Source organism: Rhyacophila brunnea, unplaced genomic scaffold (genome assembly GCF_057557595.1).
Source record: "Rhyacophila brunnea isolate RB1 unplaced genomic scaffold, BYU_Rbru_1.0 scaffold_6, whole genome shotgun sequence".
NCBI lineage: Eukaryota > Metazoa > Arthropoda > Insecta > Trichoptera > Rhyacophilidae > Rhyacophila > Rhyacophila brunnea.
Window position 1 is genome coordinate 14,954,972 of NW_028233276.1, and position 19,679 is coordinate 14,974,650.

The 19,679-nt window shown below is 35.3% G+C and overlaps 1 protein-coding gene across 1 annotated transcript in view; it reads left to right on the forward strand.

Moving 5' to 3' along the window:
• LOC147065261 (uncharacterized) overlaps window positions 1–19,679 on the forward strand; it is a 54,365-nt gene that overhangs the window by 20,936 nt on the left and 13,750 nt on the right. Inside the window, exons 2-9 of the mRNA XM_085956350.1 lie at window positions 12,324–12,504; window positions 13,701–13,855; window positions 15,310–15,441; window positions 16,049–16,172; window positions 16,929–17,305; window positions 18,076–18,237; window positions 18,672–18,986; window positions 19,333–19,536. Of these exons, the coding sequence (XP_085812476.1) occupies window positions 12,324–12,504; window positions 13,701–13,855; window positions 15,310–15,441; window positions 16,049–16,172; window positions 16,929–17,305; window positions 18,076–18,237; window positions 18,672–18,986; window positions 19,333–19,536 (1,650 nt within the window). The remainder of the gene's footprint in view (window positions 1–12,323; window positions 12,505–13,700; window positions 13,856–15,309; window positions 15,442–16,048; window positions 16,173–16,928; window positions 17,306–18,075; window positions 18,238–18,671; window positions 18,987–19,332; window positions 19,537–19,679) is intronic.

Genomic DNA, 19,679 nt, shown 5'->3' on the forward strand with positions numbered 1-19,679 from the left:
AGGTGAATTTCCTTATTTATCATTGGAGTTCAGGTGTTAATCGCTAGATTCAAAGTGCGGAGTGTCTGGGTATGGAGTATGTATCTGAAACTGCGGTATTCCGCGGTTGAAGCTATACGTACCGTGTGGAGTGAATGTGGAAGTCGGTAGCACCTGCTAGATTTTATTAACCCTATCCCCTCTCGCCTATATGTTTATATATATATAGTTCATTTATTAGTATACTACTCAGTAACAGATATTCGTAAGGCAATAAGGGGTTGCTTGCACTCTCGTGATCACTTTTCGAAATCGAAAATGCTGAAATTGCGGCATTTCGGAATTCGTTTTTGTCAAATTAATACAATACAAAAAGTGGAGGGAAATTGCGATTTACGTCGTCATCATTTCATATAGGTATGACAAAATAGCATTAATATTATTTAAAAAAAATATACGAAACGTTCGGTCTAATACAGGGTTTTTAACCCCTTTTGAAACGTGACCCAGATTAGGGCAGTAGTTTTGGTTTCGCAACACAAGAAAAGCTTAATAAAATTACACATACATGTAACAGTTATACCTATAGATTTTAAACTCATTGTGACTTAAAATCTTGCAAGCAATATTTATTTTGCGTTTAAAAAAATGTACAACTCATGTACCTACGACTACATCCTATTTTATACAATATATCCTATACACTATACAGTAGGTATATACATATTGTTTTAAAGAAACACCCAATGACTGAGCTGCTTTTATATACGATGAGGTAGGGGTAAGTCACACTTCAATTCAGCCTTCTTTCTTAGGAGCACTTTTATCCAACTAGACCATTTAGACACCCCCCCCCCCCCCCTTGCGTCCACTCACTGATCACACGGGTTAGGATTGACTTTCTTTTAAATATTATTTGAATTTTACATTAATTAAGTACCTACCCTAATATTTAATCTTTTCAACTGGTCAACTCTTTTCGCGCAAATTTGGATCGGTTATCAAGACATTGTCAGTAGCTATTCAAAACTGAGAGGGGTGGGGTTTACTGAGAATATTACATTGTGTTGTGTGTGATGTGTTTTATTATTATTTAGAACTACGCCACTGGTAATCAGTAATCACTTCTAAATAGTTTTGAACTGAATTTAGGAAAAGATTAATGTGTGTGAACATGCGTAATAACAAGACGATGTGCAATTCTTGTTATTTTACAGATATTTTGTCATTTTTAACAAGCAATAATTCACAATCTGTGTCATAATACAATGGGCCGCGTAAGCGAATATATTGTTTTTGAATTTCCCACACAAAGCGGGCATCAATTTTATTACGATATAACTAGAATTTAAGTAGCAAAAAGTCACCGAAAAAACATTATTTATTATACACTCTCATAATGTATGGGAATATGAACTTCGTCCATTCATTCTAGTTATGTATTTCACTTTAAATTTTATAGCGAGGAAAATTGAAACCTCTGAAGGCTGTTCTGTTCGACAGCAAAATTATCCGATACACAATCTCATCAGGTCCTGACTAGAGTTGGGTATTTCCCGAGAAAATCTCAATCTCGAGATTCGAAATTTCCCGAAATGATGAAATTTTGAATTCTCGAGATTAAGGATTTCCAGAAAAGAATTCTCGAAAATTCTCGAAATATCGGGAAATTTTAAAAAAACCTGTAAAAATCCTAAAATCAGTGTAAAAACAGACAAATTTCAAAAAAATATGATTTTCTTTATTTACGTAAGAAGACAAACAAAATACAAGTAGGAAAACAAAACTAATTCAAAACATTACTTACAAAATGGAATTTCAAAAAACACACTGTCAATCACTGCGTCTAACAATCGCGTACGCTTTTGAGACACAAAATTCCCTGATGTTGCAAAAATTGCGCTCATTTTGAGTGTTTTCTGTCCACTTTTTTCATGTAGAATATCGGTATTTCAATTAATATCTGATAATAAAGAAATCCCGAATCCCGAGAAATGATTCTCAAGATCCGGGAATTCACGAAATTTTAAAAATTTCAATTCTCGAGATTCGGGTTGGAAAATCTCGTAAAATTCTCCAGAATTCCCGTCGGGAAATTCCCGAAACCCAACTCTAGTGCTGACAAAGAAGACAAAGATTTTAATGTTCTATCCACCTAAATAATTTATATTTTTTTCTTTCCTCGGGGAAGAGGGTCCGGACCCCGAAACCCTCCCCTTGTGTCCGCACCTACCCATGTTTATAATAAATTCTGTTATTATTTTAATAGTAAGCGTACGTAAGTATGTAAGACTATGAACTTCGATGCAACGACGTCTGCGTGTGTCTTGGCCCTAATGGACATAGTGACATACTAATGTTTTTTCATGGAATAGTAATAATGGATCAATTGAGCTCACTTACGTAATTTCTTTATTTAATGTGTCATTAATATGAAGTAATAAACAATCGATTGAAATATTTATGTAGAATCTACAATCGCATATTTAATTTTCAAGTCGATTTACTCATCTTCGTCACCAGTGCACTTGCACCCTTTTAATCCTCGGTGACCTCAGCATCTCAACCCATCCTTTGGTCATTGATTATAGTGGTATCACAAAGAAAACGCCGAATAGGTATATTGGACGGTAAATTACCAGTTTGGAGAAAGCCGATTGACCATGGACCGTTTGACATGGAGTTTATTAAAAACATCAATGTAAATCAGTTGCGGAGGTTCAAATTCTGCCTTTTATAAAGGCGGGGACTTGAAAAATGGTTCTCAAACACTTGGATCCCTGTGTGATATAATAATATTACTTCGGTATGTAGGTATCAATTATTTGACTAAATTCCCTTTGGTGGTCATTTAGTAATTTTTTCGTTTTAATGCAACATGTATGTTTCAGAATGACTACTATTCGAAGCGAGGGTTATGAAATTTTAAACAACGAAGTTGTATAAGAAACATCTACACCTAACAATGAAATGCTTCATTCGAGCCACCCTTGTTACGTCGTATTACGGCCAATATGATATTGCACATAGAATTTACGTAATTTTGTTTTTAAAAAGGACCCATAGTTACCGGTTCCTTTCCGTACTGCAATTAGTGCCGCCACTGAGGTGATTGTTAGTTTAAAAACAATATCAATGTGAAATCGTACGCCATATTTTAACATGTTTTCCTTTTATTGGAAAATATTGTTGTTTGTGTGTTCGCGTGTGGCATCGCCATTCGTAATGAAGATTATCTCTGGTCTGAGTAAATCACGTATTCGAGATTTTCAGTCGTGATTTAATACCGAAATTTGTTAATCCTAACATCATTATTTGCTCGATTGCGATTATTGGCTAATATTCAGGTTGTAGATATTGATATAATAACTTAATGAATCATATTATGGTAAATAAAATACCCCTCGCAAACTAGTCTGCCCTTGGGATTTTTAAACTACCAGACTCCCATCTTGCAAATTCCATTCTTTCGTACAGTGATGAATGTGGTTGAAAAATTAACTTTACCTGCATACATTGCAATAAGGCGTCGTCCATATTATGTACCGTCACCTCCTAATGGAGGAGGGATCTATTATAATGTAAAGATTTTTGGTGGAGGTTTAGTTTAGGCTTAGGGGGTAGTTGAAAATGTGACAAAACCAACAATAATAATATGAAAAGTTATTTTTTTCTTCTAATAATTAAATATATCTACATGCTGAGATGGCATTATTACTGAAATCGATCAATTTCGATAACGAAATGGGAGGTTAGGGTAGATTAGGTTAGGTTACAATTCCTGCGCATCTATTCTATACACATGACTGCTATCGGCGGCTATCGATAGGATAGTTTTTCATATTTTACAACGTTTTTATTAGCTCGTATTCTTATTTGTCCGGTGGTTGTTTATCCGGTACAAATCTTGCAGTCGATTTTTAACCAACTTCCCGACTACCTAGACATTTGAAACTTTTAGAATATATCAGAACACGATGCCAATGCATTCTTTTAATACTTTTAGCCATCTTTAAGTAGAATTGAATTCATTTTTAGTTAATTCTGTTTTGTATGAAAAATTATTTCGGAAGAAATCCGTGATCCAATCCACTATTATTGGTTGCTAAGTGGGTGGTCGTAGCAACTAAATTATTAATATATACGTGCGTTACTATGTAGATCAAAATTACATTTCAGTATTCAGTATTTCTATATTTATTTGTTTTTTATTTACTTCATATCCCTACAAGTTTGAGCATATTGAGCATAATAATTCAACAGAAAATTTAAAAACGTGTATAAAAAGTTCTTTTTATCTTGTAATTATTTGTATTGAAGTAGGTACTTACATATTATAATTATTACAATAAGTAGTTGTACCTAATTGTTACAATAATTGCTATGTTTTAACAGCATCTCTCTTAGCTGTGCTAACTTTTAGAGCGAGATATACAGTTTTAACTGTTTAGACGGCTAACTTATTCTAACAATTATAATACATCAATACAAACATAATTATCATAAACTACCCTCGATAACCGCCGATAGCGTCCGAGAGCAGTTTTGTGTATAGAATAGATGCGCTGAAGTACGTATAATAATAATATAATAGTTTCGTGCCGCGACCTGAGTATAGTGGCCCTTGTGGACAGAGGCGAAGAGTGCCCGTTGGACTGAACGACGAATTATTAACGAAAAGAATAGTCATGGTGGACTGACATAATATACATAGTATCGGGGTGATGAATGAATGGCTGGGGTAAACGGTCGATGTTTAGCTTTACCCCGAGTGTTTTTATATTTTATTTAGATACTTACATATATTTATTTCCCACATTGCGGCGTTAGTTGTTTTCATACATACCTTAAGTAGGATTATGAGTTGTTGACGTCGTTATACCAGTCATTTATAGTTGTCGCTAGTTTCACACGAACACATCAATGTGCACTTATTGTGGTAACTTCGAACAATTTTATGCATGCGCAGCCCTGCAAACTATTATAGAGAGGAAAACAGAGATGGGAAGACGAATATGGAGGAATTTTTTTCCTGGCTGAGCAACATCATTAAATATTGGAACTAATTCGGCCAAAGCCAAGAAGCTGACGGCTCGGACCAATGGACAAGCTACAGATAGAAAGAGTGGAAATTATATCATGCTTAAGGGGGGACTTGCTCAGCGTACGTCAAAATGGGGCTTTTATGCTATTTTCAAAGCATGATCCTGGGCATTCCTTAAACGTTGTAGATAATTTATTTACAACAATTTGAAGCCTTATCCTTTATATTCATTTTAAACATTTGATGACTGCATAAAGTATTTTTATTACATAAAATAGTATTCTTTTAAACCTCTCGCTCTAATGTTTTAGAATATAGTCATATTTCAGTACGTCCATGTGAAGTCCATGTGAGAGGTTTAAAAGAATAGTAATAAAAATACTTTATGCAGTCATCAAATGTTTAAAATAAATATAAAGGATAATAAGGCTTCAAAATTATGTAAATAGATTATCTACAACGTTTAAGGAATGTCCAGGATCATGCTTTAAATATAGCATAAAAGCTCAATTTTGACGTACGCTGAGCATGTGGGCCGTTAAAGGTGGGAACAGATTTGGAAGATGCCTCTGTTTCCGACTTAACATTAAATAATCGTTCAGTATCGCGTGCAATGTGATTTCGAGTTTAGAGATTATTGTTGTCAGTGAATTGCGATTAACAATCGGCTCCCCGTGAGAAAACCGATTAAAATAATAATTACAGTTTCGCGCGTTCCCGTTTGCGCGGTAACCAACATTTTTGATTGATTCGAGAAACATTCAATACCAACATAATCAAATTAAACGATACCTCGCAATAGACAAGACAGATGTTACGTAGAGAAAAGTGTTTTGTCTATGCACATTTTTTATGAATGGCGGGGTCTCGAGTTCGGTTTACCGGTCGTGACTTTTCCATTAACTTCTTGCTGCCGGGTCACTGCCATTGTTATTTCTATTTCTCCATTGTGTCTCATACAAATCGGTGGAAGTTTTTTAAATTTTCTTCTCAGATTGAAATCTTCAATCACAGGTTACAGAATCGAACCCACAAGAGAGGATGAGAATAGATTTTAAGATGGGGGGAGTGTAGTGTTACTAGCGACGTATATTGACGGAATTACGAAGCATGCGATGAAATATATTTTATTAAATATATATTTTTGAACCAATGACATTATTTTGAACAAACAAATAGTTACATATTATATTAAACTGAGAATTATATATATAAAAAATTATATTATATATAGAATTATATATTAGAAAATAAAATAAGAGACAGAAGGTGTACAATTAAAGGATATAACTACACATTAGATATATAATATAAACAAATAAAATAATTATAAAACTATTGATATATATTAGCTTGCAATGTACTCTCCGAACTCTGTGTATAAAACATAAGGTACTGTTCGGTTATACGGAATACAGCGGAAAACACATTTTGAAAATACCCGATATACTGGATTATTTGTTAGTTTGGGTTAGTTTAGGTTTGGTTAGGTTAACCCAGTGGTCGGAAAACTGCAGCTCGCGAGCCAAGTGTGGCTCTTTGGCCCTTGAGTGTGGCTCTACCACAAATGACCACGTACGGACTAAAATAGTGAAAGATAAAACAGTCAAAATATCTTCGAATATATACATTGGTTTCAGCTTTATCAATAGCAGTTGACAAGTCTTGTGACACAAATTTGTACGACTTATTTCATCTACTGGTCTTAAAGAAGAACTTTTAGGATTATTGCTACACAAAGGTCAAGCACGTGGAGAGGATATTCCAAATGCTGTAATTGAGTGCATGGAAAAACATCATATTCCACACGATAAAATTATGTGAATTTCAACAGACAGGGCGAAAAGTATGACCGGCGTAAGAAAAGGGTTTGTTACTGTTTTGAAAAAAAAATCACGAGATACTTGCTTACCACTGCATCATTTGCCAAGAAGCACTTTGTTCGCAGACATTTCCAGAAGAAATTTGAAAAGATATGGAATTTGTAATTAAGATTATCAACTCCATTGTAGCTAAAGCTCTTAATCATGGCCAATTTAAAGATTTTTTAGTTGAAATGGAGAGTGAGTACGCAGATATTCTGCTGCATAACACGGTTCGTTGGTTATCAAGAGGAAGCGTTTTAAAATGTTTCCCTTCCTTATTAACAGAAATTAAAGCATTTTTCCATGAGATGGGTGTGCACCTTCCAGAAATAACGGACAATCAGTTGATCCAAAAGAAAATTTCATGGTAGACGTTACGTATCATCTTCAGCTTAATCGTAAACTGCGGGGGGAAAGAAACACATTTTTTCAATGTTAGAAGATGTTATTTCATTCGAAAACAAATTATCCCTTTTTGCTCAAGATTTCGAGAGAAAATCTTTGCTATTTAAGCCTGCTGAAACATCGCAAAGAAAATAATTCTGATAGGTATTAACATTTGCTATTTCAAAAAAACAATTTTTAAGAGGGAAGCTTTTCTCAACAGGTTTCAGGAATTCAGAAACAGCAAAGCGACGTTATTCTCTATTTAAAAAACCTCTTATTGCTAACACAACGGTAAGAGAATTTATTTTTCCCCCCTAAATGTTGACATTAGCAACTTTGAAATGCAATTGCTGGATTTAAAAATTAAGAATTATGGAGCTCTAAGTTTGAATGTATCTGTGCTGATATGGACATATTGGAGAAAAACAAATATAAACATGGTTCACAGCACAAGTAGTATGCTTTGAAAGACCTGGAGAAGGAAGGCATAATGATTTTTAACACCTGGAATAGTATTCCTGACTCATATGATCAGTTGAAAAACGAGCGTTTGCTGTACTTTCCCTTTCCGGTTCTACATATTCATGCGAAAAATCTTTTTCAAGCATGAACCTTATCAAGAGTAAATTGAGAAGTTGTCTTATCGACGAGAACCTGGAATCGTGCCTAAAATTAAAAACAACAACATACAAACTTGATTTCCCCAAACTTTTCAAGGAGATGGACGTTAAGTGTTTGTAATGAATTAATTGTATGTATGCCTTATCATTATTAAGTATGATATCAAGTTTTATTCAGTGTACTTATAGTTTAATTAAGATTTAAAATTTTAATTAAAGTTTATTAAGTTAATAAACAGTGTAGCTACATAATAGTTTAAGTTTAAGAAATTTGGCTCTCAAAAGAAATCTCAATCGTTGTACTGTTGATATTTGGCTCTTTTGACTAATGAGTTTGCCGACCACTGGGTTAACCTAACAAATAATCCAGTTTATCGGCTATTTTCAAAATGTGTTTTCCGCTGTATTCCGTATAACCGAACAGTACCGAACATAATCATGAAATTGACCTCCAAACACCTCACGAAATTCTAAACAACAAAACAACACAATAACACTACACAACATTATTTAATTCTGTCCATAAATGAAAGTGGAGGGACACAATCAGTGTTATTAACCGTCTCAACCACCCTGTACGAAAAAGCAAAAGCATTGGTATTAAAAAAAATACTAGGTTTTCCCCAAATATATAAAATTTCTGCTCTTCTTCCTGGTACTACAATCCTATGTGGGTGTTGGCCACCTTCAGTTCTGTCTCTGCAGTTTAGGACTCACAAGGTCTTTAAACGTTGCTTTATAATTTGTTTTGAAGGTTTATGTTTATACTCTCGATTTTTTTTTTAAGTCAATTTTTTGGCTTTCGCGCAATACACATTTTACTCATAGGGATGGACTGGGAGCCTGTGCATTGTTTTACTTGACGGTAGTATTATTAAACTTTTATTCATCCGCGGCACACCGCACCGTGTTTATGATTATTTTTTATATTATATCAATCAATATAGCTCAAGCCATGACGTGACACGTCATTTGTGACTTTTTGTTAAGGTGTTATGGAAATGATAACCTGTTTTTCCACACTCTATAGTGCGCCTACACAAAATGCAGTCAACTTTATTCAATTTTATATCACAACGTATCTAGAGAAGTTTACCTTACATACACATGGCGTACAATATTTGCTGTAGTCGAGTAGGACAGAGTGCCCGTCTCTTAAATTGCGGGTGCAGGTTCGAATCCTGCGTATTGATAAATTCACATAGTGTTCTTGCAATGTGTGTTCAGTAAAACATTGGGTCCGAACCTGCGGATGCTCGAATGTGTGAAAGATGCGTGAAATAGAAGGCATGTAGGTAATGTGTATAATGAGTTGCACAAGAGAATAATATTATATTATTTCAATTAGTGATATAGATCTTCTTCTTGCCACCACCAGGGCGATCTTAGCTTTGTCATTTGCTATCCGGAAACATGGAGCTGCAGTCGTACCAATCACGGACGTTCATAAGCCACGAAATGTGGCGTCGTACTCTGCTACGCTCCCCGTGGATCTTTCCTCACATAATGTGGTCGAGGTGCTGCAGTTTAGTGTTATGGTTTTGATACTACGCGGAAACTCTCGATCGTTTCCCATTCGATTGAGCGCTGCCCGTTTTAAAATGCAAATTACGTTAAAACAGTAAGAATATATTAAAAATAATTACAAGATAAAAAGAACTTTTTATATACCACGTTTTGAAATTTTCTGTTGAATCATATAAACTTGCCAATTCTATGTACTTATTAATTATTTAGGACAAATAAGGCAATTGTCAACAAATCATTTTTTTGCTATTTTGCAACAAACAAACAAATATAGAATACTTACTGAAATGACATTTTGATTTCCATAGTAACGCACGTATATTAGTTGCTAGGACCACCCCCTGAGCAACAAATAATAGTGGATTAGATTACGGATTTCTTCCGAAATAACTTTTCATACAGAACAGAATTAACTGAAAATTAATTCAATTCTACTTAAAAATGGTTAAAAGTATTAAAAGAGTCCATTGGCATCGTGTTCTGATATAGGTATTCTAAAAGTTTCAAATGTCTAGCTAGTCGGGAAGTTAGTTGAAAATCGATTGCAAGATTTTTTACTGGATAAAAAACCACCGGACAAACAAGAATACGATCTAAGAAAAACATGGTAAAAAAAGTAAATTCAATCGAATGATGATATCCAGTGACGTCCCTAGGAAAAGTACCGCCCCTAAGCGGACTTATAATGTTGCCCCCTTTCATTTTGGTTTCAAATTGTATGGAAAATCGTTGGGTAGGTACCTACTTACCTATTTCATTATAAATTTTCGACTGTTTTAAACAGACAAATACATAAAAAAAACTTTATTAGCACACCGTTACTGATAATTAGAGCATTTCCACGAAACATACTCCCACACAGTGGTGGTTTTAGTTACGTGGAAGCCTGTGGCACTGTCAGGTTTGGAGGCACCCTTTTGAAAATGTTGCCTGAGCGATAAACCACCATTACAATATATATTATATTAGGTACAATATAACAATGATTAGGTAGGTTGTAGGGATTTTTATGCTTCGATTATTTTTTAAACCGAGATGTCGATACTTTCTAATGAAGTGATCGTATCTTCTGCCTCATTGAAAACCGCCACTGTAATGTTTGTATTCGTTCTTTCATTTGCATCCCTTTATAATATATGTCGCCCCTACGACCTGCCCACCCTCACGTCATTGATGACTTGCAAAGGAATAATTACAAGATAAAAATAACTTTTTATATACTTACCACGTTTTTAAATTTTCTGTTGAATCATATAAACTTGACAATTCTATGTATTAATAATTTAGGACAAATAAGGCAATTATCAACAAATCATTTTTTTGCTATTTTGCAACAAACAAATATAGAATACTGAAATGTCATTTTGATTTCCATAGTAACGCACGTATATATTAATAATTTAGTTGCTAGGACCACCCCCTTAGCAACCAATAATAGTGGATTGGATTACAGATTTCTTCCGAAATAACTTTTCATACAAAACAGAATTAACTGAAAATGAATTCAATTCTACTTAAAGATGGCTAAAAGTATTAAAAGAATGTATTGGCATCGTGTTCTGATAAATATTCTAAAAGTTTCAAATGTCTAGCTAGTCGGGAAGTTGGTTAAAAATCGATTGTAAGATTTGTACTGGATAAACAACCAAAGAAATTTGTTGGTGATTATTTTAATTTAAACATGTAGGTACATAATATTATGTTTTCTTTTACATACATATAAAATACGCTAGTCATCTAGTGCGAACACAACTTGTTTATGTCACCGAAAGATCAATCAAAATACTATTTACTTACTTACTATACATATTATGCAGAATTAAGGGGAACTGAAATACCTAACTGATCTCGAGTGTGGAAGAATATGGGATGAACTTAAACACGTGTCAAGAATACGTCATTCTGCTTTCGGCTTATACACTGACGCTCATTAAATATTGGTGTATTTGAAGGTTTGCAACACACACTTATACGTCTATAGTGTGTATTTCATTTTCGTATGACACTCACACATTCAAAACCCTGCTTCAAAATGTGGTGTATTTAGCCTTTCTGAATTCTATATGTTAATCTGTTCTGTGGCTCTTCCTCTTTCGTCGTTACTCGGCGTTAATACAACCAGGCATGTCGATTAGATGAAAAATAACACAAGGTGACAACCCTATTACAAAAAATATTAGAGTTATTACATTCTTTATTCCAAAATAGTTATCACTGCACTGTCAAAAAAGCATAAACGAATTATGGTTTTTTTGTAGGACTCTCACACATTCAAAACCCTGTGATGCAGATGTAACATTTTTTACAACGTTTTTCTTAACTCGTATTCTTATTTGTCCGGTACAAATCTTTTTAACTAACTTCCCGACTAGCTAGACATTTGAAACTTTTAGTATATATCAGAACACGATTCCAATGCATTTTTTTTGAATACTTTTAGCCATCTTTAAGTAGAATTGAATTCATTTTCAGTTAATTCTGTTTTGTATGAAAAGTTATTTCGACACCATTATTGGTTGCTACGGGTCTGGGGTCCTAACAAACTAAATTATTAATATATACGTGCGTTACTATGGAAATCAATATGACATGTCAAGTACAAATTTTTTTGATCGTTTAAGCTAGTCAAGTCAAGTTTATATGGTTCAACAGAATTTAAAAACGTTAGATATATATAAAAAGTTCTTTTTATCTTGTAATAATTTTACACTTATATGGTTTTTGTGGAATAATAATTGTGCTGTTGAAGTAATACTTATAATAATGGGTTCAGCTACTTCAAACTCAATTTTTTTCCCACAAAATATTTTCATTTATCATGTCATTGGGTCATATGTATCAAAATGGAAATTACATGCCAGACAACTTAATATAAAATGACAATTAATGTTGTTGTTGCAGGTGGCCATCAAGATCATCGACAAGAGCTGCCTGGACGAGGAGAACCTCAAGAAGACGTTCCGGGAGATCGCCATCATGAAAAAGCTCCGCCACCCGCACATCATCAGGCTCTACCAGGTCATGGAGACACACAACATCATATACCTCGTCACCGAATACGCACCTAATGGAGAGATATTTGGTAATTACAAAAATATTAGATTGACAAAGAGGGATGTTAGATTTTATATATTTATTAATATGGCGGCTGGTTGTTAACGACACAAGAAACATAAACACTACATCACGAAATCTGGCGTGACAGTCTTGTATTGTCACTTTGTTTATTTAATTACACTTACACGTGTTTTTGATAATCTTCATCCAATTTGGTAGCTGCCATCAAATCCGAAACAACCCGCCATATTTGGAAAAGTATTCTTCCAAAGTTAACTATTCTACCGATGCTGTCATACGTTACTATTGGCCTTGACGGCCAGTTGTGAAACGTACCCTACATTGATAACAATTGATAGTGATTCCAGAACATTTTCAATATTGGTGAAATGGTAACTATTGAGAAATTTATATTCTCCGCGTTGGCAGTATTGAATTCATTGTAAATAAAATGTAATTAGCGGCATTCTGTTGATGCACTTTTGCCTTGGGTTATTTATTTTTTCAAGGAATGGATATTGGCGACTTGCTCAACCTGTTAGGTCCATACTCTGGGTCCAAACACACACCGAAAAACAACATGTGAATTTGTCAGACCTGGGATTCGAACCCCGGTACCCATGACATTATAAGCCGACACGTTACCGCTTGGTCATCATTTACGTACTGTTATTTGCGCTTTATAAAAATAACTGACTACAGGCATGTATGTATTTAACACAAGAAGTTTTGATCTCTTAGCATGAGTTTGAAGCTTCCTACAAATGAATCTGTAATGCGAAATGGCTTGTGACTAATTTAATCATTGGTTGTTCCGTTAATAATCATGTTATCTGCTTCACTCATGTATGAAGGCTCTGTCTGTATAAAAGTAAATTTTTCTTCAAAATCAGTAGGACCTATTTAATAATTGAATTATAGCACACATTTTAATGTAGGTATACCTTATATAAAGAAAAATGTATCCGATCTTTTACATTGTCAGTAAGTACTGACATGACTTTTAATACCTCTATGGACACGACCTATGTTGACACTACAATAATTAAAGAAGGGTAAAAAGGTGAATTACCTACTATTTTCACTTTGAAGTGTAGCATAATATTAAGCTCTTTTTTAGCGTAGAATGGTTGTTCGCCATTCTCTTAAACCATTGGGTCTCCCCTCAAGCACGCTTTGAAAAAACATCAATTTTACATGATTTTTTATTTGTGTTTCCAGATCACCTGGTATCTCGAGGTCGAATGCTGGAGCCGGAAGCGGCCAGAGTGTTCAGGCAGATGGTGGCAGCCGTCGGTTACTGCCATCACCGAAGAGTCGTTCACCGAGATCTCAAGGCTGAAAATCTACTCTTAGATGCCAATATGAACATCAAAGTGAGCTCTAAAGAACACTCCTCATACATTAAAGTTATTTGTTAAAGGTATTTACTGCGCAATTGATTCTTTGAAACACGGAACTTGCGATGATCTTATCATTGGTGTTGGGACAATCTTAGTGATGGTGAAAAGTATTGTTAAAAGCAGCATTCTCGAACACGAGTTTAGATGTGCCACCCGCCAAACAGACAGATGCGACAAAAATCTTGAAAAAACTGACACATTGTCTACTGAGAGAGCATTTCGACAGAACCTACTCTCTGCCCGTTTCATGGAATGCCAACACTGCTTCCAAAACTTACTATGATCGTATTCGATCCTTCATTTGCCACCCGTAAGTAACGCATGGCTTCCCTACCCCCACGGGACGTCACTGTTTTTAGAGAATCTGCATTTGTCTTGAAGAAGGGTCTAAAACGAAATCATCTATGTTCATGTTAAGAGTATCATCAAAGCGTTGGTTGAAGTCAGCATTGAAAGTGCTCACGAATTTTTTCAAGAAATATTTTTTAAGTGCTTGGAAATAAGATAAATCCTTATCTTTTGCATCATCCTGGACTTTTTTCAAATGTTCTTCAACTCTCAAAGGCTTCATTGCTACATTTTATAAAACTTTTAGGCAAATAAGGCACATTTGTACTGTATTTATTGTTTGTAGGTGACTCAATTAAGTCAAATATTCAATCCCATATTAATATTGTCTACATTTTTTTAGGTTCAGTTATAATTATCTGCGAAATAAATACATTGCTCGCTAGTTTTTTTCCAGCATTGGGATTTTATAAAAAGTATAAAATGGAAAGGTGGAAAGGTTTTTGCTGATATATTTATTTTCCGTTATAAAATTAAATGCGTTTTGGAAAATATAGTAATCATTAAAAATTTACTTAAATTTTACATAAAACATGTAGAAACAGTTTTCAAGTTTTTATTCTGCTCTCTTTGCTTCTGCGGGTCTATTCTATGCAAAAGGCTGCTTTCGTCCGCTAAAACCGCTAACTAGGGTATGTTTGTATCAAATTATTAACACGTATTGTAACAATTATAATTAGCTGGTATTAATTGTTGCAATAAGTGATATATTTTAACGGCATGCCCCCTGCCTGTGCTAAAATTTAGAGTATGAGCGATAGAGAGAGAGCGAGAGAGAGACAGTTTCGACTGATTAATGATTACAATACAATTACAATTATAATATTTCAATATAAAATGTATGTAACAAATACTAACACATTATCACGTTAGCACGTTAGCGGTCGATAGTCGCCTTTTGTATAGAATAGACCCGCTGCTCCCCCCTTATTTATATTTAACCCCCCATTTGTTTCGAGGTTACTATCGTTAAATCTGGATATCGCCCACTTTGGAAAACACTGTGAGATGTCTACTATGCGACGAAACTCTTTGATTTCCACTTAATAATAATTTGTTTAATATATCATATGTTACAGTTGGCTGACTTTGGTTTCTGTAACGAGTTCAATCCTGGTGAGCTGATGTCTACTTGGTGTGGCAGTCCGCCTTATGCCGCGCCCGAGCTCTTCGAGGGCAGGAAATATGACGGCCCCAAAGCTGATGTTTGGGTAAGCATCATTATTATTTGTTTCACTAATGAACTCACTTTATTACAGTAATCCCACTGTTTATAGCGCTATTTAGTATACCATTTTCAATTATACTTTATCAAAGCCAGCGTGTTTCTGTGATTATTTCACTGCCACTAACTACACTACTATTTCCAGTGACGTCCCTAGGAAACGTGCCGCTGTCAAGCAGACTTAAATCGTATGCAAATTCGTTGGATACCAACCCACCAACATATTTTATTATTTATTTTCAGCTATCTTAAACAAAACAAAAAATGACATACTTCCACAATATCATCTACCGACAATTAGAGCATTTTCATGAGATATACTCTCAGGCAATGTTTTTATTGGTTTTTTTTGGGCTGTCATTAAGTTATAAACAGAAATGGGTTTCAAAGCTTAGGTTCGTTGCAACTGGCTTTTGCATTTATATCTTATTAATCTGTTTTGCGGAAAATGGTAGTAGAGTCTTTATTATACGCAGCAGTATTTTATGGCATACCTACCGGTTGGGAGACTCACAAACGTCAGTTAATTATATTAATATACTTTTTTCAACAACAACCACAAGGCTTTTATTAATTTGTACTTTTCATTCCAGTCTCTCGGTGTAGTTTTATACGTTCTCGTGTGCGGTGCTCTCCCGTTTGATGGCAACACTCTGCAAGACCTGAGGAATGTTGTCATCCAGGGGAAATTTAGGATACCTTACTTCATGTCGGAGGGTAAGTCATGTCACAGTACAATTATTACAGAATCAATTGAATTAATCTATTACGAACGATTAATTGGGCTTCGTGATCTGTGATGGGATGCTGAGATTCACATTGTGGATTGTAAAGCCAATAAAAAAAACGTATAACGAAAAGAAAATTTTTATATCGGTAGCCTGAAGAATTTTGTAGTTGGAATATCTATTATCAAAGTCCATATTATTCTAGCCTATACACGTGCATGGATTTACTTGCAGTGATAGTGTGTATTTTAAATTATCGCGATAATAACTGTTTACAAGTGCTGACTGTCTTGCCAATTTCAATCTTCAAGAGTATGCAAGATGTGATGTTGTCATTTTCTGGTACTATTTGACAGGTCGCGAAAATCAGTTAACCTCAAAATGAGTCTGCGCGGTAGTTTGTTTTTTTATTGGGAGATTCGCCACTATCATTCTACTGCGCAGGTGCAGATATCTCACAGTCCAATTGTCACGTGAAAATTCAGAAGCCTCTTAACTTCTTTAATCCATGCATGCCATCTTGTACGTTATTTGCACGATAATACGTGTTTACACGTGCATTTTTTTGTAATGGCTACGATAATACGTACTGTCAGCAGTAAATCCATGCACGTGTAAACGGGGGTAAGGTATAAAAAAATTATTGAAATTAAATATATGTCACAAGTCAAATTCAAAATGAATCTTTCAATTTATGAATTATCATGCAAAAGCATTTGTTTAATGTTAATGCTATCTTTTTCAGATTGCGAACAACTCATAAGGCATATGCTGGTGGTCGATGCGGAGAAACGATTATCATTAAGACAAGTGGCGCGGCACAAATGGATGACATCGAAGCCGGAACCGACCATCACCCCCCCCGACGGTGTCCACATCATCAATAGCCAAATCATAAATACCTCGCCGAAAAGTGAAACTATTCTGAGTCCGCTTTCCAAGAGTCCGTCAATTCCAAAGTACGACCCGAGGCCCGGACCGGAGATCGGGCTGTGCGGGTGCTGTGAGGACTCATCACCGACCGAAGAAGAGATGCTGAGTATTGAGGACAGTGATTTGAACAGCACGGTTGTCAATCATATGTTGACCCTGCCTGGATTGACGCTGGAAATGATCACTCAGGTATACTGTTTTTTTGATTTCCAAAGTCCTATTTAGCCAATGCATTCAACAGATGGAATCTATGCCAAAATTTCAGTAACAACTGACTGTAACATTCGAGTCAAAACGGAGAATGAAAAAAAAATACCGTCTGTCCATCCTTAAAAGATCACCCACCGAACTGCATTGTGTAAACTTGGTCAAAAATTTCAAGTTTTGGGTTATGTTAGCCATTATATTCGTTTATTGCTCCTCTTCATTTCCACAAAATTATAACTCGAAAAAATTACTAGTTGTCCTCGTTGGGCTGATGTTTTTGTCACTTTTCTACAAGTCAGTTTAGGTGAGTCAAAACTTTGACCATTATTCAAAACTACTATAGCACTATGGAATTGACCCATCAATATGCGTCAGTACCTTAACTATCCCCACTGTGTACACCTGACCTTGGACACGGCAAGAATATATTCTATAAAATGAAATGCGCTTATGTGTTTGCACTTTACAATTTCAAAATTGTCGTGCACGTAATTGAATGTGTTAAAATAAATTTTTTAATTTTAATTGAATTTTGAATATGTATTTCACGCGTAAATTGCGGGAAATAAAAACGTAAAAACGGGAATTAAATGTAATTAAACTAAACAGGACTGCAGATACTACACACAAAAAGCGAGAATAGGTGAATTGTGTATATTTATCTCAGATCTAACAGCCTACCTCCACCCTTCGCCACTGAGAGCTGCTATGCATCATACCTAATAGTAATGTTTTTTTTATTGGTTTTTTAGTCCGTGAATGGTGCCCGATTCGACCACATATCGGCAATATATAATCTCCTTGTTGAGAAACTCTTCAAGAAAAATGGAAGGGGAGGAATCGGAAATGACAGCGGAGGGGGTAGAAAGCAAAAACCCAGAGGGGCAGGGGGTGGGGGTGGACAAAACAATAATGTAAGTATATTTACTTATTTAGGTAATCGTTCATTTTTGTAATTTTGATTAATACTGTTCATTCATTTAATCATGAAAATTGCTTGACATCATCGAAAAAAAACCCTAAAGTAATAAAATATTTTTAATTGAGTTTTTTATGACATACAGTTGACATAGAACACTGCACAATATAAATTGAATAACTACAAATTCATAATTCATATGAACTTTAAATAATGTAACGGTTACTTTGTTAATGGTTTAATTGACACACGTTTTTTTAAAAACCAATTTGTATAGTATGAATAGTGTAGTAAGTGACATTTTTAATAATTTCGTGTTTGCATAAATAATCGGTACTCAATACAAGTTTTCTTTATCGGATATGAGTAATCTTGGCTATCAGCTGAAAACATAGCAATACTTAAGTCTTTCACTCAATTTATTCCCAGGCTACCCCAGTAATTCCATCACCCGCCACCCAGATGTCTTCGATAGCATTAGAACCCGACACCCGACCGCAGGTGCCACAATCCCAAGAAGAGATGTCCCCGCCCCCCCACCAAGTGTCCTCCACGCATTCCTGCCAGGAGATGTCCACCACGGCCAGCGAGGAGATGGTGCCGCCGTCCGCCATGGTGGGCATTCCGTCCTGCGAAGCCCTCATGGGGGCAGAGCCGAGGGATGTGGGATCGCCGTTTGTATCCATGCCAGCTATTCCCATGTCTGTTTATTTGACTGACGACGAGGCACAAAATTTGGAAAAGGTTTGTTGACAATACTACCTTCATAATGTGGTGTCTTCTAATTAAATTGGTAATATATAGTATTTTGTAGAAAATACTATTTAATAAAAATAGTGTATAAAATGAACCGGTACACTGTTTTGAATGTCCATTCAATCGTTTTGCACCATTGCACCGTTTGTGCCTGATGACAACTACAATTTTCTGCTAAATGAAATGAGATGGATTAATCCACTATGAAAAATTACATTTATTTGCTCAGAGCCTTCAAAAAACCATCAATATTTTCCCGATGATCTTTTTTATTATTAATAGCGGTGTGCACACGGCACCAACGTTATTAATGATTTCATTTACCTTCTTCCAGTTTGGCGAGATGGAACTAGACCCTCAGATCCAGCTCTCGAACCCATCCAATGTATCGTCCCAACAATATGATGGATCGCCTGCTCCTGCCAGCTTGGGGGAAAGACAGCAGCTGATATCAGGCGGACATGTTACTCAGAATATTCCAGGACATGGGGCAGCCCGGAGACATACAGTTGGACCGGGAGATTCAAAGCACACACAGGTAGGATCTTGAGCTGATGTCCCGTATTTGATAAATTGCAAATTGTGAAAGTTCTATCAGTCTTCGAATGTGCACAAGTCGACTCAGATCCGATCGATGCAAGGATTATTTTGCAAAATTTTTGAATGCTGGGTTGATCAATA